This window comes from Urocitellus parryii, chromosome 1 (assembly GCF_045843805.1).
Source record: "Urocitellus parryii isolate mUroPar1 chromosome 1, mUroPar1.hap1, whole genome shotgun sequence".
In the NCBI taxonomy this organism is placed as follows: Eukaryota; Metazoa; Chordata; class Mammalia; order Rodentia; family Sciuridae; genus Urocitellus; species Urocitellus parryii.
In genome coordinates, this window is record NC_135531.1 from 80035197 (window position 1) to 80062998 (window position 27802).

General features: G+C 41.7%; 1 protein-coding gene across 3 annotated transcripts; it reads left to right on the plus strand.

Moving 5' to 3' along the window:
- On the plus strand, nt 1-27802 carry Rgmb (repulsive guidance molecule BMP co-receptor b). Of its 3 annotated transcripts, none has more exons than XM_026385874.2 (5): nt 1-305; nt 1275-1350; nt 4754-5019; nt 10360-10868; nt 24430-27802. In XM_026385874.2, exons 2-5 carry the CDS (start codon nt 1346-1348, stop codon nt 25096-25098), a joined length of 1449 nt encoding a protein of 482 aa, XP_026241659.2. In that variant the 5' UTR covers nt 1-305; nt 1275-1345; the 3' UTR covers nt 25099-27802. The 3 variants fall into 3 exon arrangements, with proteins under 3 accessions (XP_026241659.2, XP_026241661.1, XP_026241660.2); XM_026385875.2 differs by lacking the exon at nt 1-305 and adding an exon at nt 476-768; XM_026385876.2 differs by lacking the exon at nt 1275-1350 and having other exon boundaries at nt 85-305.

Consider the following 27802-nt stretch of genomic DNA (forward strand, 5'->3'; position numbering starts at 1 on the left):
CAGTTTGGAGGAAGTTGGGGCATGGGGAGGGATTTGGCTCCCCGCCCTCTCCCCTAGGTGGCCGAGAGATCACACTGGCTGCGAGGGCGCGACCCCTCGCGGATCTCTCACTCTGGAGTCGGGGAGCTGGGAGAGCCAGCCCTGGGGCGGGGCCTCCCTCCTGCCGGGCAGTACTGGTGCCCACCCCCCCACCTGGGGGAGAGGGGCGGGCGCCGCACAGCCTTCCTTCTGCGCCTCAGCCGCTTGGCTTGCGGCTTATTTTCCCAGCTGGCAAGCGTCGCGCTGCAGACAAGGGAATGCCTGTGGTGAGTTGTTTATTTTGTTGAAGTTTGCGGTGGGCCAGGGGGACGTGGAGGGCGAGCTGCAGGCAGCGACCGACCGGGACTGTTTTGTTTAGGTCTCCATCCACCTGTGTGGTATAAATCTGCCAGCCCCAGGGCGGCGGGGGGCCATGGTGAGAAAACCCTGCTCTCCCAAAGGCCGCTTTTCGACACTTGCAGACCTAGGACCACATTTGATTCCCCAAGCCTGGAACAGGCTAGATCCTAGCTTACACGGCCCGTTTGCCCTCCATCAACGTTACCCGCACCCACTGCGGATAGGACTGGCGCTCCAATGGACAGTCAGCGCCCACTACCCGAGGACAACAGGCCGTTGAAGTTCTTCCCAAGTGCCCTTTCTGTTTCCTTTAGGACAGCGAAACTAAGGGTTTGGTGAAGGGCGCCCATGAAATTAGTGAGAACTTGCTCTGAAGGCTTCTGGCGTGAAGTACGTTCAGGGGTGTCGGGTCTGCCTGTTACTACAAACTAGGATGCGGGTTGGCCAGAGTTTCCCAGACTTCAGGCTAAACAGAAGTAGGCACTAGGCTCCTGGGGCAGCCCAGAGGAACCCCCGGGGCTGATGTTAGTCATGGCCGCGGCTGCGTTTGCCTGGAAGAAAAGACTAAATACATTAGTGAGCTGGTAAAGCTTTTAAGGCTTTCTTGGGAGTGCGTGGCTGGCTAATGAGAGGTTAATTTTGTTTCGAAGGGAAGGCTGAGCTGGTTTCCTGAGATAAATGGACAGGAAGCGCATTACCTCTGCGCGCTGGCAAGCGGCTTCCAAATGCTTTTTGCACCTGCCGCTTTGAGCAGTGCAAGCCGCGGCGGAGCCCACAGGGATCGCTGGGGGCCGGTTGTGTACGCGCGGGTGATGAACCCCTTGCACACCCGGGGCTCTCTGCCACCGGGGTCTCAGCGCTCGCCTCGAGCTCTGGGACTCTTCTCTCACACCCAGGTCCTGCGTATTCCGGAGCTCTGGGACCCCCTGATCCCGCCGAGCCCTCTCCAGGAACGGAAGGGTTAAGAATGATGTAAGTACAAACCACGAACTGTTTGCCGCTGGGCTCTTGGACTTGGCTATTTCAGCCACTGCTTTTCGACAGTGGACCGGGAGGCAGCCGAGGAGCCCTTACCCTACAATAGGTTGCACAAATCGCAACTCTGGGTCTGATTCCTGGTTCTTCTGCCCTAGGCGATCCATTAAGAAAACCGAGATACTCCTGTTAGATTTCTGGAAATGGAGATGTAGTAACTGGGGAACAGTTAAGACGTCACGTTTAAGTTCAGGAAATGAAACCGCATCTTGTTTAGAGTCCTTTTATGTTTCTCTCGTGTGTTTTAATTCTATCCATTTGCACGTTCATGCGTGGTATGCTTTGCTAGGTCCCCTGAAAGTATGTTCTGGTCTCATCTTTCCTTCCTGAAAACAATGAGGAAGGGAGAAAGTATGAGTGGCAAGAAACAGCGTGGATGTGTCAGATGTTCAAATTGTGAATCACCTCATAATTTTTTTCCTAATTAAAATATAAAACTATTACAAATCATAAATTAAATGTTTGTATTCCAGCTCCTTTCCCAGATTTTTCATTGTAGAGAACAAAAAGCCTTAACCTGAAGCACACGAGCTTGAGTATATAATAAACGACTATTTCAGCAAACCTATTCCAAGTATTGCTAACAGCCCAAATTTACCCGCTAGTTTGTCAACTGACCTAATGTCTTGAAAATAGGAACCACCTTGTGGTTTAATTGTGAAAATTAGCATTTTCCTCTAGCGGCTGAACACTTATGTAGCAATAAAAAGTGAATTGTTAGGCTTATAAATCTTGAGCTTGTCAAATTTTACAGCAGAGGAGCAATAAAGCACCTTAGAGGAGAGGAAGTTTTTCCTCTGAAGAACAGTTGTTTCGCGGTATCAGGATTTGCAGTGACTCCAGGACGCCCTCTATTGATAAGAAAATCTTGATCACCCCGTTATTTAAGAAACAGGATGGGCCAGGAAGGAAAAAAGAAGAAAGAGGGCGGGGACGAAAAACATGGTCACCAGCAGAAAGACCCAAGACCCAAATCAAATTGAATTTATTGATACTTAACTTTGGGTTATACTTGGTGAGGGAGGTATTGATTTAACCCAGGAGCACTGAGTTACTTATCTAGTCCTTTAAAAAAATCTATTTTTTTTTTAATTTTGAGACAGTTTCTATAAGGTCCTGATGGACTAGCTATATTGCTGAGGCTGACCTCCAACTTGAGATTCTCCTGCCTCAGCCTCCCAGTAGCTGGAATTAGCCAAGCTGGTTATATGTTTTGACATATGAATAAAGTGGAATTTTTTTTCATGGGGACAGAATTAAAACTTGATTTAAGGCGGGGTACATTTTATTGTGTCTTTTTAGTGAAACACTTTCAAAAACAAAGTGCCATATATGATTAATTTTAAAAAGACATTTACTAGTATCTTGTGAACTGTATTTCATGGATTATATGTAGTAATTGCAAGAAACTAATTTTTGCTCTAATAGTATTTAGTCCATGATATTATCTAAAAATGTCAGAAACCCCAAGTCCCACTAAAAGCCATCTCTCCAGGCAGCTCTGAAGCTATCATTAAGATATTAAAGATAGATACAAGGTTTGGATTATACTGTGGGTAGTGAAAGGTGTGTTTACTACTTGAGTCATCATAGTATGTAATAAGTAATGAAAAGTTACAGTAAAAAGATGGGTATCCTTCATTAGGAACCTAGTGGTTTGAGCAACTCATAATGTGTCTAATGAGTAAGCTGGTGAGACCTAAGGTTTGCCCCCCAATTATCCTAGTCCATTGATTAGCACACTGTAATATGTGGAATATTAGCATATCTGTGGTTGATATGAAATTCCTAATTAGAGATTCTGAGTAATGTAGCGGGTAGAGTTGCAAACTGCAATTTTGATGTACAGTAATTGGATTTATAAAGGCAGCCCTGCGTGGTTTAGGGAAAGGCAGAGGTCAGAGAGTATGAAGTGGCCTCCAGTCTTGAGGCCATTCTTGAGAGTAGACAGCAGTTCACACCTACTGATAACAGATTGGATCCCATCATCAGTCTCACAATTTCTTTCCTGTCTCCATTTGGTAGCCCCCTTTCCCTGCAGACCATTGGTCTTCTTTATTTCCTTAATTTTTGGACCCATCCAATCTAAAAAGTAGAAACTGACCATTCATTGAATTCATCTCATAGACTGAAAATGTGTGAAAAAGCCACTGAGCAACAGCAAAACGTGGCATAATTATGCTGCATAAAACCTCACCATTCTCATTAATCTAACTACACTGTAACGGCACACGTTGAAGTCCATCCACTCTCAGACCCTCCTCACCGCTTGGAGGCAGGGAAATGTCAAAGAAACCAGAACATTGTAAGCTTTTCACTCAGTCGCCTGCTAATTCCCGGGAGTTCGCCGGTACCTTCCTGGCCTATCTGATCTGCTTCCGACCGCAGAGCAGATTTCCAACGCGGCTCGGAGCTTGGTTTACCAAGCGTCCGCAACAAGCTTAAGAGGTTCCGCAGGTGTTATTGACTGAGAGGGGACCTGCTGCACAGCACGAGATTAAAGAACCGGCTTCCGCCAAGGACCTGAAGCTGGAATTGGCGGGGGTAGGACGTGGAAGAATCGGGTGGGGAGGGATTAAAAACAAACCACCAAAAACGTGGAGGAAGCTGAACCCCATCACATTAATTCGAAGGGAGGTCAAGGGCTGTTCCCTTGTAACTCCAGCAAGAGGGAGAGTGGCTCAGTCAGCAGTTCTAGTTGGGAGCAAGGAAACAGTAAATAGAGGAAGTGGGTAGAGAGAAAGGAAAACCGAGCAAGAGGGAGGCCGACCAGGGAGCCGAAAAACGACCCGCAGCCTGCGGACGCGGAACTCGAATTACACACAGCAGGCGGGAGGCGAGAGGCGGGAGGTAGAACGGGGGCGGACGCTTTGAGCCCAGAGAGTGGCGGGTTGGGCCCGGCCGACGCGCGCTCGCAGCCAATGGGAAGGGAAGAAAGGGGTGCTGCCTGGGGGCATGGAGCAGCGCGGATTGGCGGGTGCAGAGTGGGGCGGGGCGGCAGTGCGGAGCTGAGATTGATTGACCGCTCGGGCCACCGTGCAGATATCCGGGCGGCCCGCGGCTGCTCGCCAGGGCTGGTGCCACTCCTGTAGGTCCACGCCCGCACTCCACGCCCGCTGAGCCCACGCTGGCCGCGGCCCGGGCGCTCGCGCTCTCCAGGCTGGTCTCGGCACTCGCTCACGATCTTTGTATCTTCTCTCCTGCCTCTCTCTTCTCGCCCGCTGTCTCCGACCACCGTGATGCTTTTGCTCCCCGTTGCCGCCGCCGCCGACTCGCTCCGCCCGCGGCGCGCCGCTTGCTGCGGCGGTGGCGGCGGCCCATCTTCTACGCTGGCCTGAAGGAGGAAGAAGAGGAAGCGAGGCGTGTTCCCCGGCCCATGCCGCAGCCACGGGCCCGGACCCGCCACGGCGCCCGCACCGCCGCCCTCGCCCGAGCCCAGGAGACCTGCATGGACGGGCATGGGCTTGAGAGCAGCACCTTCCTGCGCCGCCGCCACCGCCTCCGCCGCTGCCGCCGGGGCTGAGCAGCGCCGCCGCCCCCGGCTCTGCCCGCCGCCGCTGGCGCTGCTGCTACTACTGCTGCTCAGCCTCGGGCTGCTCCACGCAGGTACGACGCGCGCGGGGGGGAACCAGGCCCGGGCCGAGGGCTTTGTTCTCCAACAGCCTGAGTCCCGAAAGCGCTCTCCGGGGCAGAAGGGCAGCGTGGAGCGCCGGGAAAGGCCTCTCGAGCCCGGTACACGCACCTTGGCCCGGCTCGCGGCGCGCCCAGGCGCGGAGAAAGCCCTCTCTCGGTTGCCCTCCCTGCCACCGTCTCGGACCATTGATAAATCTCCCGTCCTAGAGCAGCTTATCAAAGATTTAGCGGGCGGGGACTGTGCGCCCGAGACAAATGTTCCGGATGCTTTATTGCTCTCTGCATTGGTGTTTACTGAAAGTCAGGCTCGGATCGGGTTTCCGCCGCCGCCGCCTCGAAGTGGAGACAAGGAACCTTGTACTGCTTCTCTGGAGCTGGGGGTGGCGGCGAGGCGAAGGAAGCCCACCAGATGGAAAGATTTTCAGACTTTAAAAACCTGGGGGTTAATCTTGAAGAAACTTAAACTTATTTGAACAGGGATTTCTTTCGGTTTTAGCAAAGCTGCTTTTAATTCAGCGTTTTGCCTCTCTTGCAAAACTCGTGCTTCGTGGCTAGCCGCGTGTTTTCGGGTTCCAGGAGAGGTTGACAGATAGCATGCTGCCTTCTGGAGGTTTGCGTTTGCCCTGTCGAGGCTGCCTTAAGGAATAAGTTCTTAGGGACCCTGCTAACGTGTGATGCCCATTTTTCTTTTTGGGTCGGGGGGAAGTTTTCATTGAAATCCAAGACGCTGTTTACAAATGAGGAATTTAAAGAATTTTTATATTAATTTCAAATTTTAAACGCAGATTTTAATTTGAAAACAACAGGACATTTGATAAGTTTCTTTTCCTCCTAGGACGTTTTGTCCTATGTTTATGTTAACAGCAGTCACAACGCGCTGATTGAAGAATCATGAACCTTAACGCCACCCAACTGTGCGGAGAAATTTTTACTTATTTATTGAGTCACAATCAGAGGTTCTAAAAATCTGGGAGGTATTTTTAAGTAATGGAAAACAATGTTTAAGGTTTAAGGAAACAACTTAATTTAGTTTGCCTAACTTTGCATTTGTGGTGTAGTAGCTGCATTTTAATACTGTCACTTGGGGAAACTGAAGTCTTAATAAAGAATGTAGTAGAGGATTTTAGAATGATTGTTTTCATTAGTAGCTTTAGCACCTTAGAAAATAATATTAATGTGCATTTCAATTTTGTGAAAAATTCTTAATGTGCCAAAAGATATATTTAGAAGCAAGTGTATGGGGTTGGGGTGTATGTGTTTATAGTGCCAAAAGTATACATTCTTTATATGGAAACTGAAGTGGAGGGTGGACCCTTCCCCCACCAACCTGTGGCTGCTTGAACATTGTTTCCAATAGTTGCCATAGGGTCCTATGACAGGATCCAAATGTGGTTCTTGAAGATTCCCATGCTGGCCTATGAAAGGCATATGAAATTGGTTTGGGAAATTCAAGAATTTGGAACATAAAGCTCCTATCATTATCTCAGTGTGCCCTTACTAAAGTCATCATTGGTGATTCAACTCCAAGTGCTATGGGGCGTAATTTCTATGGACAATTTGTTGGAAATAAACAATTAATCTGGTTATAGAAAAGAGGGCTCTTTTTGAGAGATCTCTTTGAAGAGAATGTTATTGAAATGCAGGGGTTGTTTCCCATAGTAGGAAGCCTAGCAGTGCTCTTTGCAGATGGACTACCATATGTTTTATGTCTGGATCCATATCATTTGCCTCAGCACCCCATATGGTTCACTCAATTCAGCTTCAGCATATCTCCTTTCTTTTATTATAAACTGGTGATTGTGCTGCAGATTCGCACATGCAGTCCTGACATTAAGGAAACTGTCTTGAATGGTGAGGCCTTTATGTCTGATTCATTAAAAAATAATGAAATGAAAGCACTAGACCTACAAGTCCTTTAGCACTTTCAGTAACTGGCATGAAAATACTATCACACTGATTGTAGATGATTTACTATCACACTGATTGTAGATGATTTAACCCCAAAATGAAGAAATCTGTAACTGCAAATTTAGAATTCTGCCCTTGAGAAATAGCTTTCGTTTGTTTACTTAAATATACATAACGTGTGTATTTATTTTTAGCAAACCTCTGCAGTTCCTAAATGGAGATCCAATATGGAAGTTACTTGCTTACTCATACACTTCATGGCCTTCTTGGCTACATCCTTGAGATTGTTTCTACTCTGCATTGTCTTGGCATTTTGACAGGAGGTTTACTTTACCGCCTGTAACAGGCAAAGTGTGCATTGTCATTATAAATTCATGAAGCCTGGATATTTCTGGGTGTATGCTACAAATTAGTCATTATACAGAAGCCTGAGATGGAGCTGAAAATGCTGACCCAAAAGCACTTTTCTCTCTAGGTAGCCCTTCTCCATCCAATAATCTTTATAACAAAAGGCTGTTAGAAACCTTCTCTGAAGAAGCACTTCCATTTTGCATGAAATTTCTCATAGCAATCAGCACCTATATGCTATGAAAAATGGAAAGTTTGAGAGTGAGGTTGGGGATGAAGAAAGGAAAGGGAAGAAAGCAGTCTGAAGTCTGCTTCTTTTCCCTTCTGAACAGTTGCATCTATATTTCCAAGGCATTCTTACTTTTGATATTTTATGATAATTATAAGTAAATGTATGCTCAGATAGATTTTATAGACCATAAAAAGAACAAATAGGCACTGAAAGTTTAGCAGAAACTTTTTTGTGCTGTCATTTATTTGTAGTATATAAGAACTGTTCATTACCGAGAGATCATGGCCCTGTTTTTAGTTTTTGCTTTCTATTTGCTATGAATATGATTTTAAAAGTAATGTAACAGTTACATTGGACTTTTTTTTTTCAGCTGTCATTTACTACTGTTATTAAGAGTTGGGAAATTAAAGGAGACATGAGCTGTGGTGGAAGGAAAAGGAGATTTGAAGAACATTAATCACACCCTGGCTTGTGATCCATCTAGGAAAAGGCCTTTAATAGCCCTTTGCCTTGGTTTTCCTATCTGTAAAATGGCTTTAAAGCCTTTGGGAAGTTTTTTGTTTTGTTTTTGTTTTTAGCACCAATAGACTTGATCTGCTTTGGAGAGAGGAATTAATTACAACAATATTGGAGCTGCTTGGGTCAGCTTTGGACTGAGAAAGCTAAAAATAGGCCAAACATATGAAGGTGATTTTGTGATTTTTTTTAAAGTGATTTAGTGATTGCTCTAAGTACACAGCTCCACAATATTAAAATAATCCTGATATTTTCTTTTATTCAGATTAAACTGAATACAAAGTCTAGAGTACAATATTTTTCCTTCCTTGGTCTTTGAAATTTTAAAATGTTGACAAAATTGTCATCAGTGGTTGTTCCTGCCCATCCTTTTCTCACTATTAAAGCTAGAAACAGAGATTGCAGGCTATGTTATTCCAATTAAAAGCAGTTTACTATGGGTGCAGTGATGTAGACTTGTAATCTCAGTAATTTAGCAAAACCCTGTCTCAGAATTTAAAAAAGAAAGGAAGAAAGAAAGAATTGGGCCAGGTGCGATGGCGCACACCTGTGATCCCAGCAGCTCGGGATGCTGAGGCAGAGGATTGCAAATTTAAAGTCAGTCTCAGTAACTTAGCAGGGCCCTGTGTCAAAATAAAAATGGGCTGAGGATGTGGCTCAGTATTTAAGTTCCCCTGGGTTCAATCCCTGGTACAAAAAAAAAAAAAAAAAAAAAAACCTGCTAAAATGAAATATTTGAAATATTTATATATTTAAATAAATATTTATGAGTAGTTCCACTGGTGGTGACTCTCCCCTTTCCCAAAGTTCATCTTAGAGTAGCATCCTCATTTCTCAGATACGGAACCCAAAACTTGAAGGGATGAAGAGGCTTCCTCTATGTCTTAAAGACATAAAATTTCTTAAGTAACATAAATATATATTACAGTTAATTTCTATATAATTTGAGACTGATGATAAAGACCAGAATTTCTCTTTTCAGTAAGTCTGTTGTTCCCACTTTATGAAACAGAATATTAAATCGATTGGCACACAACACTGATTGTCATTCTTGTCAGTTCTCTTTTTGTTCTTGTTATTTTTAATGGTACAAGGCTACTTTGCCACTGAGCAACACTTTTTATTTATTTTTGTGTATTTTGAGACATAGTTTCGCTAAGTTGCTTTGAGCCTAAGTTGCTGAGGTTCTCTCAAACTTGCAATCCTCCTGCCTCAGCCTCCTGAGTTACTGGAATTACAAGTGTGTGCCACTATGCTTAGCTTTTGTGGATTCTCTGTATGTTTTGGAGAGGTTTTATAAATTGAGAGGCTGGTGGCAAAAAAAGATAATTTGGAAATCAATTTTTCTAAAAACTATAAGACAGTAATACCTGGGTTTTTATTCCTTCATTTTAGCTTTGTTTAAATTATTAGGTTTATAAGGATGCTGGTTTAAGGGGGAAAAAATATAAGGTCTATATATTCTGAGGGAATTCTGTGCTTTATAGTTCTCTGAATCTCTTTCTGGGAAAAAAAAAAAACATGGTTGGATCATCTGTGCAGCATAATTTCAGCATGTACTTTTCTATTTAGTGCGCTTTTACTTGTGATCTGCCTGAGAGCTGGAATCTTAGAGTGTCAGCGATGTTAAGGGAGATATAAATAGATAGCTTGGTCAAATGAATCACTGTATTTTTTAACAGAGCACCTATGTTTTGTAGAAACTAGGAAACAGTGACTATATCCAGTTTATTGCAGGAAAGTTAGAATAACTTAGTACCTGGATTTTTTCTTGGTATTTTCAACCTGTACCTTGTATATAAAATCATGTAAAGGTGTTTTAATTAATCATACTATAATTTAGGATTTTTCTCCTTCCTTGCATGTGGAGGCTTTAATCATGATTTTGTACATAGTGCTGTTCTTATAATACTTTCCAAAGCAAATTATTCATGTACTTTTCAAAATTCAAAGTTTGTGTCTTTGGCTTTACTTTAAAGCTAGAGAATCCTTCTCAAAATCTATAACCTGATAAAGTATTTCAGTTACTATTCCCTTATCATTTTAACCCAGGAGCACTAAACTAGACTAATGTTCACTCACAGTGGCTCATGTGTTGAAGTTTTAAGTTAAATAACTGTATACAGTTTTTCTCCCAGGCTTAGTTTGAAAGAGACATGGGAGCACAATACAACCCTGTTTCTGAAGGTTTCTTAAAATAGGAGTATATGAGATAGAACAAACATTTCCCAGAGGAGAATGTCTTTTTCTTATGTACTTCAGGAAGTTATGAAGCACTTACACGGTCCGTCTTATCTTCTTTCCCATAGGTGACTGCCAACAGCCGGCCCAATGTCGAATCCAGAAATGTACCACGGACTTTGTGTCCCTGACTTCGCACCTGAACTCTGCCATTGACGGCTTTGACTCTGAGTTTTGCAAGGCGCTGCGTGCCTATGCTGGCTGCACCCAGCGAACTTCAAAAGCCTGCCGTGGCAACCTGGTATACCATTCTGCTGTGTTAGGTATCAGTGACCTCATGAGCCAGAGGAACTGTTCCAAGGATGGACCCACATCCTCTACCAACCCTGAAGTGACCCATGATCCTTGCAACTATCACAGCCACACAGGAGCCAGAGAACATAGGGGAGGGGACCAGAACCCTCCCAATTACCTTTTTTGTGGTTTGTTTGGAGATCCTCACCTTAGAACTTTCAAGGATCACTTCCAAACGTGCAAAGTGGAAGGGGCCTGGCCACTCATAGATAATAATTACCTTTCAGTTCAAGTCACGAATGTGCCTGTGGTCCCTGGATCCAGTGCCACTGCTACAAATAAGGCAAGTGTGCTTTCTTATTTTCCTTCTTTCTACTCATAACTTCCAGATGTTTGATTCAGACAACTTTCAAAATGTGGTATAAAAGGCTTAGTTTAGAGGAGTCTTTATTATTATTTTAATGTCTTCTTGGGATGCAATTAACAGAGTTGATAAAGAATTTAGTAAGGAACTTGCTTTGGAATATAAAGTATGGGTCTAAATTTAAACAGTGACATGAAAAATAAAAGAAAACAGTGAAATGGACTTCTCCTGGAAGAAAATGCAGGCCTATTTAATGAAAAAAAAAATGTGTTTTTTTTTCCATGATGTCTTTTGAGTGCATATGTGTGATTCTTCTTGAAGAAATCCATGTTCAGATTTATCAGATGAATGAAGTGGGCATTTTGAATGAAGAAAACTGTGAAACCTGGGGCAGTGACCTATAAGGAAACATATTTTATTGGTGATTTGAAAGCTATAGTAAAACATAATAGCTATAAGCTAAGCTTCCCAATGGCAAACCCATAATGGTGTTTTAGTTACTAACCTCTTGGTGACCAAGGAAGTTACAAATTGGATATTGCAGAACAGTGATATATAATTCCCATGTAATCTCGGGCCTTGTGTTAATAGTATAAATCAGAAGCTAAGGGAAAAGCTGGCAAAATTAAGTTAAGTTTACACTGCCTTCTGTCCATTGTCTATAGCTCATGTTTATTTATTTTAAAAAGCACTAACACTATTCAGAGGTCTTTGACACCTACTTCCACGCACCAGTGTTTTCCTACAGATAGGTAGAGAGGAGTTTCCGATTGCCATCCAATGCTAATTTAATCATTAGCAAAGAAAGTAAAAAACTGATTCTACTAAAAGAGAGTCCCAAGTAAAACCACCTCCTTCCCTGTTATCCCAACCACAAAACCCTACATATGGCTTCTGACCATCTCACTTGCTTTAATTTCCTTTATTTATTACATCTACTCATAACTTGCTTTAGTGTAAAATATAATTGGTGGGGATCAAGCTTTTGAAATACTTATGACTGTTCTTTTGATTCCAGGATACCCTCCCTTGCCTCCAAACACATGCAGTATATTTTTTAAATGAATTTTAATTATTTGACTTGGCATTTTATGGAGGTAATTTTATAACACCTCAGGAGATATCTGCAGACACCCAGGAGTGCCACAAATCTAAGATTAAAAGTCATTTCTCTGAGAAAAGAGGACTGTTAACCCTAGTCCAGACATCTAAGGGGATCTCCAAAATGTTTATACTTTAACTCTCTGAAAAAGATCTAGCTTGCCTTTTGCTTTACGGAATACTACATCTCAAAAGAAACTTTTTTCTCTGATTTTCATATGTATGCAAATATTTTTTCCTATGTGGATCACAAAATATGTATTTATTTTAAGTTATGTGGTAAAGATAAAAAATTTTGCAGTTACAAGACAAACCATAGTCAGGGGCTGGGGTTGTGGCTCAGTGGTAGAGAGTTCTCCCTAGCATGTGTGAGGTACTGGGTTTGATCCTCAATACCACATTAAAAAAACAAATAAATAAACAAAATTAAAAAATAAATTCTACAACTAAAAAAAGAAATTCTTAAAAAAAATAGACCATAACCAAAAATCCATCATTCCTGCAGAATCATAGGACACCTAAACTGGGAATGGTCAGAGTCAGTGGATAACTGAAATTTCAAGAATGGAACTGGGAATGGAGGAAGTCATAATCAGTTATTCAAATAATCAAGAACTGGAAAAATCAACTTCAGATAAGACTATAGAGATTAATAAAAGCTGTGTGAATACAAAAATAGTAGTTTTTTGTTTTTCACAAGTCCAAAGTTTTATTTTCCATGCCTTTCGTCCAGTCACATGTCACGTCTATCATTTAACTTTAAATTCTACATATTTTATGATTATGATGAAAATATTTGGGGGATAACCAGTAACCTTACAAGTATTAATATTATATAAATAGAACAATGTACGGTGAAGCACTTAAGTTTTCTAACTGATATGGAATTATCTTATCATAATTTTTAGCAAATAAATAAATAAAAATTATTTATTTTCTCCCCCTGCTTGGTAATTATCAGAGATTTTACCCATTCCAAAAAGGAGGGGAGAAAAGTGGTCCTCTTACATAAATTCAAGGGGTCGATGAGAGTATGTGGTTTTTTTAATTGCGCTGTTGGAAAGTATTTTGCCACATCTGGTGACCATGCTGTTTAGCAGCAAATTACTCTATGGCTTCACAACCTCTGGTTGTTCATTTGGGGTTTGGGGAGGGGGCTTTTCTCCCCTCCTCCTCTTTGCAACTCTCTCCAGAGCCCACATAATTATCTGGAAGGTTACTCATGATGGCCTGTCTCAAGGCTGGTGTGACATGTGCTGGTGAAACCACGCAGAGGCCTAAAATATTGCAGTACGATCTTTTCACCCATCAAGTGCCAAAATAAAACCTTTATAGACTGTAAGCATTAAAAAAAAAGTGATGGTAATAAAAGTACTTTGAGGCAAAAAATTCAAAACAAATTTCAAACAAGATTTGATTTTTTTCCTTGTTGTGTACTGTGGTTCTTTCTAAAAAAGTCTTTTGCAAGATTTTCTCGTTTGAGTCCCACTCCCTACTGAGAACTCACACACATGTGTAGACCAGTTATTGGATAACTAGGCACCACATGTGGCAGATACTGCATCCTTGTGTGGTCAAGCATTTTTAATAACCCATATGCCCATTGTCACTGGTTTGAAAACTGGTGATATCATGGATCCTGGGCTTGCCAGCTGTGATAGTGAAATTGTTGTTTAACACTCGCTCATTTTCCTGCCTTCAGCACCAAACTGGAGCACTAAACCCTGGCTGTGCTGCTCAGTGAGGTCACTAAGACAACTCAGTTCTGAAAGCCTAGCTTCTTCTGGAAGCCATGTTCCAGTCAACTTAGTGAGCACTACCTGCCTATAAATAACCTCCTTTCTGTCATCACAAAAAGACAAAATGGGAAAAAAGACCAATAGCAGAATGAAAGAGGAAGAAGTCAATTGTCCTCAAGGGGTCATTTTTGGCATTTTTTTTCCTCCCTAACAAGTGACAGTTTTAAGGCAGATAGGCCTGTGGTGTGTGATGTTGCCTCTTCTCCGCTGTTCTCTCTGCCCCATGGCCCTCTCCTTGCCTTCTCTGGGAAAAGCAGGGCTTGTTTTCCAGGTGGTCATGGTGTGCGCAGGTATGCTTTCTAGGGGACTCTTTGTTTTTGTTTATGCTCTCTGCCAGCCTGCTATGCTTCGGCTCTCTGGAGCAGTCTGTACCAGTTGGCCAGCTTGCCAGGTAGATGTGTTACTGAAGAGAAAGCCAGAGCTGGTTTTTCATCTCTCCACCCCAGAGCTCCAGGGATTTCTGGCACACCTACACAACTCGGCTAAGATCCACATCAGCTTTGGGCCATCTTCCCCACCTTTAGTCATGAGAGGCAGCTGTAGGCATGTAGGTACTGGGGGAGACTGAGATGAGAGGGGCGGGCATAGAACTCATAGTTAGCTACACTGGCAAGAAAAGCAGTTTTTGTTTGGAGGGAGGAGGTAACCCACACTTTGTAGGCTCCAGAGAGGACCTATGTCATTAGCTCTCCTGGGCCTTATACTCGCAAGAGAGCCGGATCATCTTTTGGTGAAGGTGGTTGGGTTCTGTTCCTTCTCTTCCACATTCTTTGCCACCCCCTTAGTCTCAACCCTAGTTCATTCAGTGTATCTGTGTGGCTCTGTTTCAAACAAAGGTATTCATTAAGGATCTGTGTACACCATGAGCATAGGAAATGATTAGGGGGTAAATTATTTTAAGGAAGGATTCTGCACTTTACCAGTGTATTTCTAGTAGCATATATTATCCCTTACCAAAACTAGGGGCGTATGTCAATAGTAGAATTCTTGCCTATTATGTTCAGGGTACTGGGTTTGATCCTTAACACTGCAGAAAAGCACAACAACAACAACAAACCCCAAACAAAATACACTAGTCTTTGAAGTGCATTTTAAATGATTCCTTTTTAATGAAATTTCAGGAATTTGTTACTAAATTATAATCCAAACAATGGTGGTATTTTTAATAATTGGTATTTGCAATCAATTTGAATGCTTTTGCTTTATCTTTCCTTTAGTTTTAATGTAGTCATATCCTTTCTGCCACTCTGGCTTTCTTGTACTATTCTTCAGTCTTAATAAAACAAAATAACAAATTGTAGGCCCTGTAACAATTTTTTGCAATCTGTTACCTGTTTTACTGAATTTTATCCTTGGGTGGAAGAAGGGGTTTATCCTAAAGTAGCTGGCATTTGGGAAAGGGTCTGCTTTTTGTGCTTGACCAAACCAAATTCCTGCTGACCTGGAGTGTGGATTTTCTGAGGTGCCTTGTAAACCCTTGCTCCTGCAATGAGCTACCAGCTCCTGGTAATCCCATTGCAGCACCCAGTACCTGTCCAAAACACATTAGGAAGCCCTTCCCATCAGGGATGTGTGTGGTGTTTAATTCCATAATTATCCAGAAATTTCAAATTCTGTAGCTACTTTATTAGAAGTTTCTGGAACTTTACTACAGATGCTAAAGGTGTAGAAAAACTTAGTTTTGTTCATTTTCATTTAATGTCTTCCTCAAACTGTATAATGCAACGCTTTCCATGGTAATGAATCTCTGTTTTCATGTAGGCTCCTAGACATGAGGTAAGTCTGCTTTTCCTTTCTGATGCCTCTTAGCATGTTGGTATTTTCCCACAGTATCATATGGACAGGCAAACCAGTGTTCTGGATCATTCTGTATTGGTTACACAATCATCCAGACTTATCTGCATTGCAAAGGCTTTCAACTGTCATTTTAAGTATATCTCTGGATCAGTGTTTAGAAATTTGTCCTCTCTCGACCCCACACCTATTTATTTTTTTATTTTTTTTGCGCCCCATTATGTTTTTAGCATCTCTTTCGAGACCATGTAAGCTGCACAGTAGCCATCCTTTCATTTTTATAGGCTGAGAAAGATGCTCCTCCTTCTCACTGGCAGAATTGTGATTCAAATGTATGGGTGACATTCATGCATGTGGTGTTGATATGCAGGGAGGACACAAAATTTAGGGAATATAGAGCACTTTCACCAAACAAACTGTCTTGCAAATAATTGTAATTCTTTAAATTTGAGATTTGTTTTTAGTTTTGTTATTATCCCATGTATTATTCAGGTAATTATTGTTGTCTCGTAGAAATTAATCCCTTATGGTGATCCACTTTGCTATATAGAGATACTAAAAAGTTATAAGACTCATTGAGACACATTGGAACATATGGGAAAGGAGTTTGTAGTTATAACCCATCCTAAATATAATAATCTGTCTGATAAAATGTGTCATTCATTCGGTGCGACATTCGAAATACTAGGTATTAAAAGAACCACTGTGTTTAAGAGATGTAGGGGTGAATGGTAGCCTCTGCCTGAATGTAAGCACATAACTGAAATTTATAGTTTTCAGTGGAGAAGTGTGGGGTTTGTATATAAGCACATCTGTTTTCAGAGTTTCTTTGTAGCACATTGGTGAGCTGCATTCATAAGTTTGTTCCCAGCCACATTACTCTGTAGGCTGACAGAGTGTCACAAAGGGTAGGGAGAGCAGGCCAGAGAGAGCAGCTGCTGCAAAAACCTGCCCCAAACCATCACCAGGGCACACCCCTGCCTTGGTTGCTTTCACAAGTCAAATTTTTACTCCTGGGATTTGGCACACCTTCTTTCTACCTCCCACAGTCAAGGTGGTCCGTCACTTGCATTGGTGTTTCCACAGTTAGCAGTTCTTAGTCATTTTTTAGGATCCCATTTCATCTTTAAAATGTTCCTGAAACCATATGTTACACAGTCTTATCTTTCCTGACTTTATTTATTATAGAAACAATTCTTTTAACATTAAAGGACAGGTTTTAGAAGGGCAGAAATCAGCTCCAATTCCAGGTGGCAGTGTTCTTATTTGTCCTTCTCTATTTCCTGCATAGCTCTTGTTTGTACTGGATTATAAGGTCTTAGACCCAGGAACTACTTAACTTTGCTTCATATAGTTTCAGTAGAGTGCCTGGAGGTAAAAAAATTCAGAGTACATGTGGTGAAAGAAAGCAGAGAAAGAAGGAGAAATTGTTAGCCATATAATGAACCTAGAAGTTTGAAAAGTCATTTTGTAAGGTGAATGGGCAAACCTTGGTTATTCATTATGCTACACTTTTCCAAAAGGGCACACTTTTATATTCTCTGTATGCATTAACATAACTCTGAGTAACAGTCTTTCACAGGCTTTCTAATCCCTGGTGTCTTCCTCTGTCCCTGATATAGTTTGGAAGGAGGAGACCTTCAAAATTCCCCATTTGTAAGTGAAATTAACCCAAGGACTCTCGAACCAGGCAGGAATCCATGTGGGTCCTATAGGTCTCTGCTGCTTTAAAACAAACCTTCACCCCTCTGTAGTTTAAACCAGAGGCACCAGGCCAAGTCAGATATTTAGCTGAGAGTTAGAACTTGTTTTCCTGTCACATTTCCAAATGTCTCTCTCTGCCCTGTTGAATTTTCTTTGCATCAACATTTTCAGGGGAAGGGGCGAGAAGGAAACATTGGATCGTTGGTAGTTTTTCTGTTGGCTTCAGTTAAGGCGAAAAAAACAGTTTCTGCCCATGTGGAATGTGGCATGTGAAAAGTTACCTACAATGTTGAACAATGAAAAATGCTACTTAACCATTTTTTCTTTATTTGTTTTGACTGCGGAAGAACTTGCTCTTCTACTGTTTTGAATTCTGTGTTCTAGGAGGTGGGGTAACTTAAGAACATGTCCTTAAGTGATAAGTAACAAGAACAGCTAACATGCATCTAAGATACAGACTTTAACTGAACAACCTTGCATTAAAAACATGGTCCTTTGGGGTCTAGATAGAACTTTAGGTGAATTGTTTCTGTGGAGAAGGGAGTTCTTTATGCTCCACTAGGCTGGTTATTTTGAGAGTTGGAGCTGAAAGAACATTTGGCTAATTCTGGTGGGGCTCTTTCATGTTGGAATATGGTGTCTGTGCTGTGGATAGAATTGATATGACAGCATTTAAACTCGAAGTTTTCATCTGCTCTACATGTGCTCCTGAAACTGGGGTTGGGGTTTATCTTTCCATTTAAGTCTCGTGTGCACAAGCACACACATACCCATGTGTACCTATGAGGTATTGATGTCATTCTCTATCTCTGCCCAGGGAAAATGAAGATAGAGGGATATTATAGGGTAGCATTCCTTTAAGTGGCTTCTTGAAATACATGGTCACTACTTCTTATCACCTCATTCCTAAATTTTCAAGGGGTTTGTTTGTTTGTTGTAACCATGGGGATTTGAAATTGAACTTAGAGCCTGAAATGGGCATACACACCTATAATCCTCACTCAGGAGGATCACAAGTTGGAGGCTCTCCTGGGGGAACATAGTCTTTGTTTCAAAACTTAAAAAATAGGCCTGAGGATATAGCTCACTAAGTATAGTGCTTGCTTCACATGCCCAAGGCCCTGGCCTTCAGTTAAGGCTAACTATTTTTCCACCTTAACTGAAGCCAACAGAAAAACTACTACAAAAAATAAAGAGGGCTGGGATGTAGCTCGTTGGTAGAGTGCTTTCCTAAGCATGTATGAGGCCCTGGGTTCAAATCCCAGTACCTAATAAATAAATAAATGTGTTGGGGATATAGGTCAGTGGTTGTGAGTGCCCCTGGTTCAATCCCCAGTACTACAAAAAGAAGAGGAGAAAAAGACCTTAATCTTAGAAATGACAAGGCGTGAGTGTTTAGTGAAGACGCTTTACCTTTTTTTCTCACTTCCCAAAACCCAGAAGTGATCAAAAAGGCTGTGGTTTCTTCTTTGCCACCCATTTTGGGAAAAACCACACTGAACCCAGGCACAGAGCATTTGCCAATGCCCTGTCCCCCCAGCTCCCATCTGGAGGGGGATGCCTGAAGGCAAGACCTTCTGGGGCAAATTCTGAGCAACTAAGTGTTACTGCCTCCAGCCCAGGCTCTCACCTTTCAAAATACTTTTAGCCTCTAGTCTAAAAAGGAGTGGCAGCCCAGGCTTGTAAGGCAGGCCTCACATGCTTACCTTCACATCTGTAAGCATAGGGAGCTCCTTTGGGAGCTGGCTTCTTCACAATGGAGTCTGAGCACAGCAGACAAGCTGAGGGAAAAAACCTCTTTGGAGTCTTTGGAATAACTGAGACTTACAGGCCTAGAGGCCTCTCCTCCTCCTGCTCAGTGTCACGTTACTCTGTTGTATAGAAGGAAGCTGGCCAGGTTCCCTGTCTCTGTGCCTATTTGTGCTTCAGCTTTCCTTGTTTTAAGTGTATAGAAAATACTCTTTGAAAGTCAGCATTTTTGTGCCTGTCCCTTTTATGTGTCATCCCTGGGCCAGCTTCCCTTTCATTCTTGAATGTTCTTTCCAGCCAGTGAGCTTGATGCTTCTCCGGACCACCCTAGCAGCCTTCAGCTGTGGGTGTCCTTCCCTTCTGGTTTGGCTTTTTCTTTCTCCATCTGCTGCCAAGTACCCCTCGAGCAGCCAAGGCAGCCCCTGTTCCTGCATGTATTTATTACCTAGGGCAATACTGAAGAATAAGTGTGATCCATTCCATTTCTCTGGATCCTTCCTGCAGGTGCTCCAAGAATAGAGCTCCATGGAAGGAGACTTGAGAGTAGAGAAACCTACATATTTTGGTATATGTTTTGAAGGTAGTAGGATTTTTTTTTTGTCTCAGTTAAGCCTTAAAAGGCATCTATGATGATAATATTTTAAATCAGCCATTCAGCTTGTAAACACATGTAGTATCTTACTGTTAGTATCTAATCCTAGTCCAATAAAATTTTTGAACAACTTGTACTTTTATGTGTCTTTTCTCTAAGATATTTGATATATAGGCTGAATTGTGATTCTAAAATTACATTCCAGTTCACTGAGTTCACAACTTCCTAACAGATTGTCTTCCTTATTTTTTTAGGAAAATTGTCAGTGACATCACATATTTCCCAGCCCAACATTTTTTCTGAAATATGGTGCATATAAAACCTTTGTGGGTTTTGCATGAAATTGTTCAGACAGAAAGGTTTTTTTTTTTTTTTTTTAATCTTCCAGCAATTTTGTGTAACCACAGGACAGTTGCCTCTCTTCCTGAAGGGAGTAGAAGTAGCTCTGCTTCAGCTGAGATCCAGACTTCTACTTACCCTAAAAGATGGGCAGGTGGAGTTAGGGAAGATTGGCAAGGAAGGTGCCTCAAAGCCCTCTGCTGCCTTTGAAGCTTCAGAGCTTCCTGGGTTTTCACTTCTCAACTTTTGGAGAAATTGACCCTCAGAAATAGAATTTGAGTGTGTTGGGAATGGAGCTGAAGCCTGATTTTCTCTTTGAAGCGTGTGCTCTTGTTAGAATGGTTTTGTTGTTCTCTCTAGAGGTCTTGTTGTCAGCTCTTGCCCCTCCCATATGTAAGAGTGAAAGGGTATAGTCTCATTCTCCCTCACAGTCTGCTGTTTTTTCAGCCTATAATTATACCCAGAGAGTGGCAAAATAGTCATATGAGCTAATTATATGAAATAAAATTCATTTTAACTTCCTTTGACATAAGCAGAATTTTAACCAGGTACCTATCAGAATTGTGTTTCCATAAGTTTCAAACTAATTTCTGTGACAACTTAAATTTAGCTTCCAGATCCACCTTAAGCCAAGAGAGATGAATTCCTCCATCTGAAAGTCCAGTTCTGGTATTTGAGGATCCCAGAAAGGTCCTGTACTTGCAGTGCCAAGTGGCCTGATTGAACGCCAATAAATGTTTCTTCCAAAATACAATATGAACAAATAGTTAAGTGCACAGCCTTTGGGGAATTCTGCTGCTTTAAAACCTATGTACAGCATTTTGCAAGGCTGTTGTCCCTGGGGAAAATATCTGGATTTCTTGGAGAGGCAGTCCTGTTTTCCTTGTTGTGGGCTAGTTCATTTTCATTTAATATATTTTCTTTCGTTATTTTGTTTTCCTGATGGAAAGGAGGGGCTGATGCCTCTTAATTTTAATCTTTCATAACAAACCTTGTTAGTCTTTTGTTGCCTTTCATGTGTGGAGAGGTTGGTTGTGTAGCTGTATCTTCCTCTTCCTAATAGACAGTTGTGGGTAGTGAAGATCTCAGGGAGTGAAACATTAAAAATAAATGAGGAGAACTAGAGTAGTTTGTCTAAGGTAGGGTTGAGAGAGACTGGGTGGGGGAGGTTTAACAAAAGACATTGATGTTTTAAATGTACAGAAATGCCATGCATCAATAATAAATGGTGTGGCATAGAACAGATGTGCCAAGTTGAGTTATTACGGCATATGGATCAGTGCATGGGGGAGGGGGAAAGTTAAGAGAATAGCTGGTGTTTTGAATACTGTGTGAAAGCTTTTAAATACAATTTTGACTATTCTGTTTTTATGCTCTGATAACTGCTATTTGGAAATATAAGAAGTTTGGAAGTTGCAAAAACTCCCACTGAATTTTAATGTTTTTGATGCTATAACTATTAAGAATGACTCAGGAGACCAAGGCAGGAGGATTATAAGTTCAAGGATTGCCTGGGCAACTTAGCAAGACCTTTTCTCAAAATACAAAAAAGACAGAGTCTGGGGTGGGCAGCAGAAGTGGAGCTTACTGGTAGAGCACCCCTGCGTTCAATCTTTAGTATCACAAGAAAGAAGAATAATGAATGAAGTTTGCTTTTCTGAAGAGGAAGACAACCTGAAAATAAATTTGTTGCCCTTCACAGCTGAGTGCTTGCATTTTAAGAGCTCATGTTGTAATTGTTCTGAGGAATGAAATTACATTACAAAACTCAAGTCATGTGACTCTATTACCCAGAAATTTCTACATTTACACTGATTATATATCTAGATACCTAGTCAGTACATACTTAAACTACAGAGGAGCCCTCAGGAGGCCTCACCCATGCTGTGGGATCAATTCATCACCTCAGCATGTTGATTCAGTGAGTAATTCTATACGGATTCTGTGAAAATCATCTCACCCAAAAGAGAAAATCACTCCTAGAAAATTGGAAAGACAAACAGGAATCTGTGAGGAAAACTGAAATATTTTGTAGGTATATATGTTAGAGGAGTCAAGTTTTCCTGTGACCTTCTAGGTATGTGGAGTTGTCATTTGTGTTACAGGCATTGCAGGGATTGAGAGCGTGAGATGTTTGAAATCAGACTTCTGAGTTCCTGAGGTGGAATTGGTGTGCTTAACGAAAAAACAGGCTTCATACGATGTTTGGAACTATTCCACTCATCTTGGTATGGAGCATTGCTTGTCTGTTCAGAAACCTGTCTGGAATTGGATATCTCTTCCTTGTTGTCCCAACAAAAGTAATTCCTCTTTGTTTTTTCTAATGTGAACAAAAAAAGTTCTTGCAAATAATTTTGTTTGTCAAACTAGAAAGACAAATTAGATGTTATAGAAGAGTTTGTTTAATCTGAGTATGTTATAGTTGAAAATGAAGATCGTGATTATATAAAGTCTATTACTAGTCTTATTTTAGCCATTTGTATTATTAACCTTCAGGTGCAGAATTTACTTCAATTAATCTTTTCACCTCCAAGGGATCCCAGTGTGCTTTAAACAGCACTTGTCAAACTGACTTTAGAGCCACCAAATAAATCTATTTTATAGTCCCATTAGATATCTAACTCAAAACCCCCATTCACTCTGGAAGGTCCTATGCTTGGATGCACAGCAAATTTCCTGAAATCATCTCTGGTACACCTCCTTCAGGCTGTTAAGGAGGTGTTGAAATGTGAGAAGGCTGGTAGTGAAATCAAATTGTGGCTCAGGGTAATTAGGAAGGGAGAAAGCCCAGCATTTTCATAGCACATTGTCTGGCTTTTAGTTGCAGCTGCAAACAACGGATATGAATTTAACCAGTTGCTCTGCAGTGCAGCTGGTTCAGATCTGGCTTTATAACTGGCTGAAGTAAAATGAAATGGCTGGAAAATTCCAGTCAAGTAACACCAGTGGGAACATGTGGAATTAAATAGTGTGAGCAAATGCTGGCTGAGTTGGGGAAAAACTTCAGACATAAACCTGAGGGTGGTGGTGAGGACTTGGAGGGGGGCATTTTCGGGCCTTTTTAACAAGGGCCTATTGTTTTGATTAGTTCCCTTGCAGGAGCTGGAAGGTTCCCTACATCCAGAGCCACTCACAGAGTGTTTGGCTTGTCTGCCTCGTTCTTGACTGAAGTCACCTGATCCTTTTATTTTTTGTTCAAGAGGGAAGAAAGAAATGAGCTGTTACCTCAGTTACTAACAATAACACAAATCTCCAAATGTAGTCTTTTTTTCTTTGGAGCAGTTTTCCCATCTATGTGACACACAAACCTCTGTCTCTTCATAGGTACCTCCCTTCCACTACCCTTACTGCATGTTGGAGGCAAAGGAGTGTTAAAGGTTCAGTTTAGTTGTGTTTTTATAACTGTTCTAATTAAAGGATTCTGCAGGGAAGAAAATGGGCTTACTGAAGGGAAGCATTTACATTTTCAGTAGATGGGTTTTTTTTCTCTCCCTGCATTGTGTACGTGATTTGAAGACTTGAGAGTTGGCTAGGAAGAGCTCTGAAGAGTCAGAGGGTCCTGGCACTGCTGGGGAAACATTTGCTCTAACTAAGTCTGGGGTGTGTAGTCTTTTCCAGCAGTTGGGAGCTATATTTGCCAAATGATTTCCCTGTCATGGGATGCAAAGCATCAGATTGAGAGACTTAAAGAAATTGTCCCTGAGGCAGATGGCTAGTAGCTGTTTCTGAGCTGCACCTCCATACTCTGCCTCATCTCTTAGAATTTACATTAAGTTTGCAGTGATAAGTCAGGGCTGGTATACTGATAGCCCAATGAAGAATCTTTTTAAAAAGCAAAGTTCTGGTAGATACATTGTTAATTAAGCCCCTTAAAACTTTCTATATAATTTAGGCAACTCTTTCCCCCTCTCAGAGCTATGCTAGTCTCAGTCATTTTTTGGAAAGAGACAGATACAAATTATCAATAAAAATTGCCTGTTTCCCAACTGCAACACTGTTCTCTGTCTTATAAAAGTAAAAAAACTTTTTTCATCCAGGTGTGGTGTCCCTGCCTGTAATCCCCACAATTCAGGAGACTGAGGCAAGAGGATCACAAGCTTGAGGCCAGGCTGGGTAACAGCAAGATAGTCTGAAAAAAAAAAATTAAAAAAAAAAAAACTTTTATAAAGGAGAGGCTTGGGATATATCTCAGGATTCCTGGGTTCAATCCCCAGTACCAAAAGAAAAAAAAAAGCCTTTTTCTTTATGCACGCTCCTTGGGTCCCCTGATTTTATGTTTAATTTTAATTCTAAATACATGAGATACTCTTTATTTTTCAACATTTCTGAGACGAGAGTTTTTGCATTAAGATTGGAGATTCTGTTTTAAATCGTTTTACTCCAGGTGGAGGGGCATGCTTGCTATCGGGGTAGGGCATTCTGCTCCCACCCATTGTGTTGACCTTTGTATGTGTTCCCACAGATCACAATCATCTTCAAAGCTCACCGTGAGTGTACAGATCAGAAAGTATACCAAGCTGTGACAGATGACCTACCAGCTGCCTTTGTGGATGGCACCACCAGCGGTGGGGATGGGGAAGCCAAAAGCCTGCTTATCGTGGAGAGGGAGAGTGGCCGCTACGTGGAGATGCATGCCCGCTACATAGGCACCACAGTGTTTGTACGACAGCTGGGTCGCTACCTGACCCTTGCCATCCGAATGCCCGAGGACCTAGCCATGTCCTTTGAGGAAAGCCAGGACCTGCAGCTGTGTGTGAATGGCTGCCCCCTGAGTGAACGCATCGATGATGGGCAGGGCCAGGTGTCTGCCATTCTGGGGCACAGCCTGCCTCACACCTCCTTGGTGCAGGCTTGGCCTGGCTACACACTGGAGACTGCCAACACTCAATGCCATGAGAAGATGCCAGTGAAGGACATCTATTTCCAGTCCTGTGTCTTCGACCTGCTCACCACTGGTGATGCCAACTTTACCGCTGCAGCCCACAGTGCCTTAGAGGATGTGGAGGCACTGCACCCCAGGAAGGAACGCTGGCACATCTTTCCCAGCAGTGGCAATGGGACTCCCCGTGGTGGCAGCAATTTGTCTGTCAGTCTAGGACTCATGTGCTTGATCCTTATTGTGTTTTTGTAGGGGTTGTCTTTTGTTTTGTTTTTATTTTTTGTCTATAACAAAAATTTAAAATATATATTGTCATAATATATTGAGTAAAAGAGTATATATGTATATACCATGTATATGACAGGATGTTTATCCTGGGACACCACCAGATTGTACATATTCTGTTTGGTTGTTTTCACATATGTTGGATGCAGTGTTCTTTGATTGTATCAATTTTGTTTTGCAGTTTTGTGAAATGTTTTATAATTGTCCCTACCCGGGAACCTGTTAGAAAGCACTTTATTTTTTATATATTAAATATTTATGTGTGTACCTGGTTAATATGTATAGTACATATACACAGACACCATACCCAGCATTCCCTTGGAAGGTGACCAGTTGTCTGTAGCTATTCTTGGCTTTTCCCCTTGCCCTTTCCCATTGCTACTGATTTGCCACAGCGTGTAGTTTTCACTGGCCACCTCCTGATGGAGCTGCCTCCTTTCCTTTGGAGTGTGACCCTACCCTTTCTTCTGCCCTCACTCAGTTGGAAAGGACAGTTAACTCTTCCCTTATAGGTGCTTTTGACTCTTGTAAATGCTGATCTTAATAAGGAGCCCTTACTTAACAGCTGTCACTTTTTTTTTTTTTTTGGAAGGCGGAGAGAGTGTTGCTATAATTATTTTCTTTCAAGCACATGTGTTGTTCAGTTGAACCTATGAAACTGCCATTTCCATAGTCAGAAAGGTCCTTTGTGATGGCAGTTTATAGATAAATATCTTGCTGGATCTCAGTAGCTCTCACATTTTTTCTCATCCCATACTCAATTTAAATTGTGGTTTTCCCCTCTTTTAACTCTATTCCCTTTAAACAAAATATGAAACCATAAGTTTAGTAATAATCATGACTTGCTCTTTCTTCATAATTTGTGGGAGCCCACGTTCTTAGTTTTCTCTTCTTTAACTGTTTGGGCCCAGAAACATTCTCCTTCTCTTCACCCCATTACCCCTCCTCTGCCTCAACTTAAGAATTTGAGGGTAGGGTTTATTCATCTTCCTTTGATGTTGAGACCCAGAGCCCATCACAGAGTTCTCTGTGCTTCCTTGCCCGCTACTCCTGGTCTTTGTGAGAGTCTTTGACATGTCTTTGTGCATGATGAAATGGAGTAGGGTGTTAAGGACAGAAAAGCCCCCTAGGCCTAACCCAGCATGCACTTACCTGTGATGCTGGTCAGTCCAGATTTCTCGTTACCTAACTTCATGCTCCCCAAGTCTCTCTTTTTAAATCAGATACTCTTAACACCTGTAGTTGAACATTAGTTGCTCTCGTAACTTGGTGAAATCCCTATAGAGTAAAATGATTCCTCGTCTCACCTCTTCCATTCTGTTGTTGGTGCCCCTTGCAAAAGGGAAAGAACAACAACAAAAACAAGAACAGTAAATGAGAAAGTTAACTCCAGGATAGGTAGGTTTATATTGTGATATCCAATTGTAAATGTTTGGTTCCAAGAAAAACTGGCACCGTTTGTACTTTAATAATTCAAGTTTACATAAATGCGAACAAAAGAATTTCAAATACCATCATGATTGAGGCCAAGAGTATGCTGAGTTTTGGTTGACCAGGTCATGTTTTTTGCCATATCCTGTTGACCAGTGGCACTGCTGGAGGCCCAGAGTGGCAGCAAGATATCATTTTGTAAAGTTCTGTTTCTTAGTGGACTGATGTAACTTCCAGTCTCAGGATGGGATTGTGAGTTCATCTGGAGGTGGCAAACCTCTGCTTTCTGGTGTATGAGAGAGTAATCTTGGGCAGCCTGGGAAAATAAGGCACCTGTTTCTTAAAAGATTCAACTCTGGAAAGTTGGAACCTAACCCTGTTACAGAAGTTGGACTAGGGACCTACCTGCCATCAGCTCTGATACTTGGCTGCTTTTATTCAACTGTGGTGCCATGTGCCCAGTTCAAAAGCTATTGTAAGCTAGTAATGTTATTTTCTAATCGATTAGAATAAAGGAGGAAAAATATCAAGGATACTTTTAACCACTATTTTTGTGCAAATAGTATAAAAGTGAAGTAAAAGCAATAGTAGAGATTTCTACAGTGTCTGGGTTTAGAATGTATTTAATTAATACACCTTTGTCCTTTTCAGGGAAAATAAACACTTCAGTAGTTGGGGGGAAAAAATTGGGTTTTGCCATATCATTTAGCTGAAACGATGCTTAAAAGCATCTTGCATCACTAGTATTAGGATCAGTGTATTTACTTATTTTCACTTTTTAAGCGATGTCCCTGTAAAACCTTTATAGTCCCCACAGATAACTTTCAGAAGTAGATGTGTTTCTCTAGAGAAGAACCAGGTTGATTTTTCTTTAGAGTTCCCAGAGAAAATGCTGCTTGCACATGTTGGTTCATGAAGTCCTTAGAAGAGCTTCAGGTCATACCAACACATGGATATGCTGTAGCTATTCACAAGTCTCCTGGGGAAGCTTAACACTTGGGGGGAAACACTGGTTTTCACAGATGCTCTACATGGCTGTCTTTAAAAGACTTTTTTTTTTTTTTTTTTTTGTCCTCTTTGCTATGCTTGGAACACCCCCCCCCATCAGTGTGTTGAATCTTTGCAAAGAAACCTTTAGATGTGGTTCATAGGTATATGAATAAGGATCTGTGTAAAACAGTGTGCAGTGTGTAAATACTTAAATTATTATGCTAGAAAAATAAAGTGACATACCATGCTG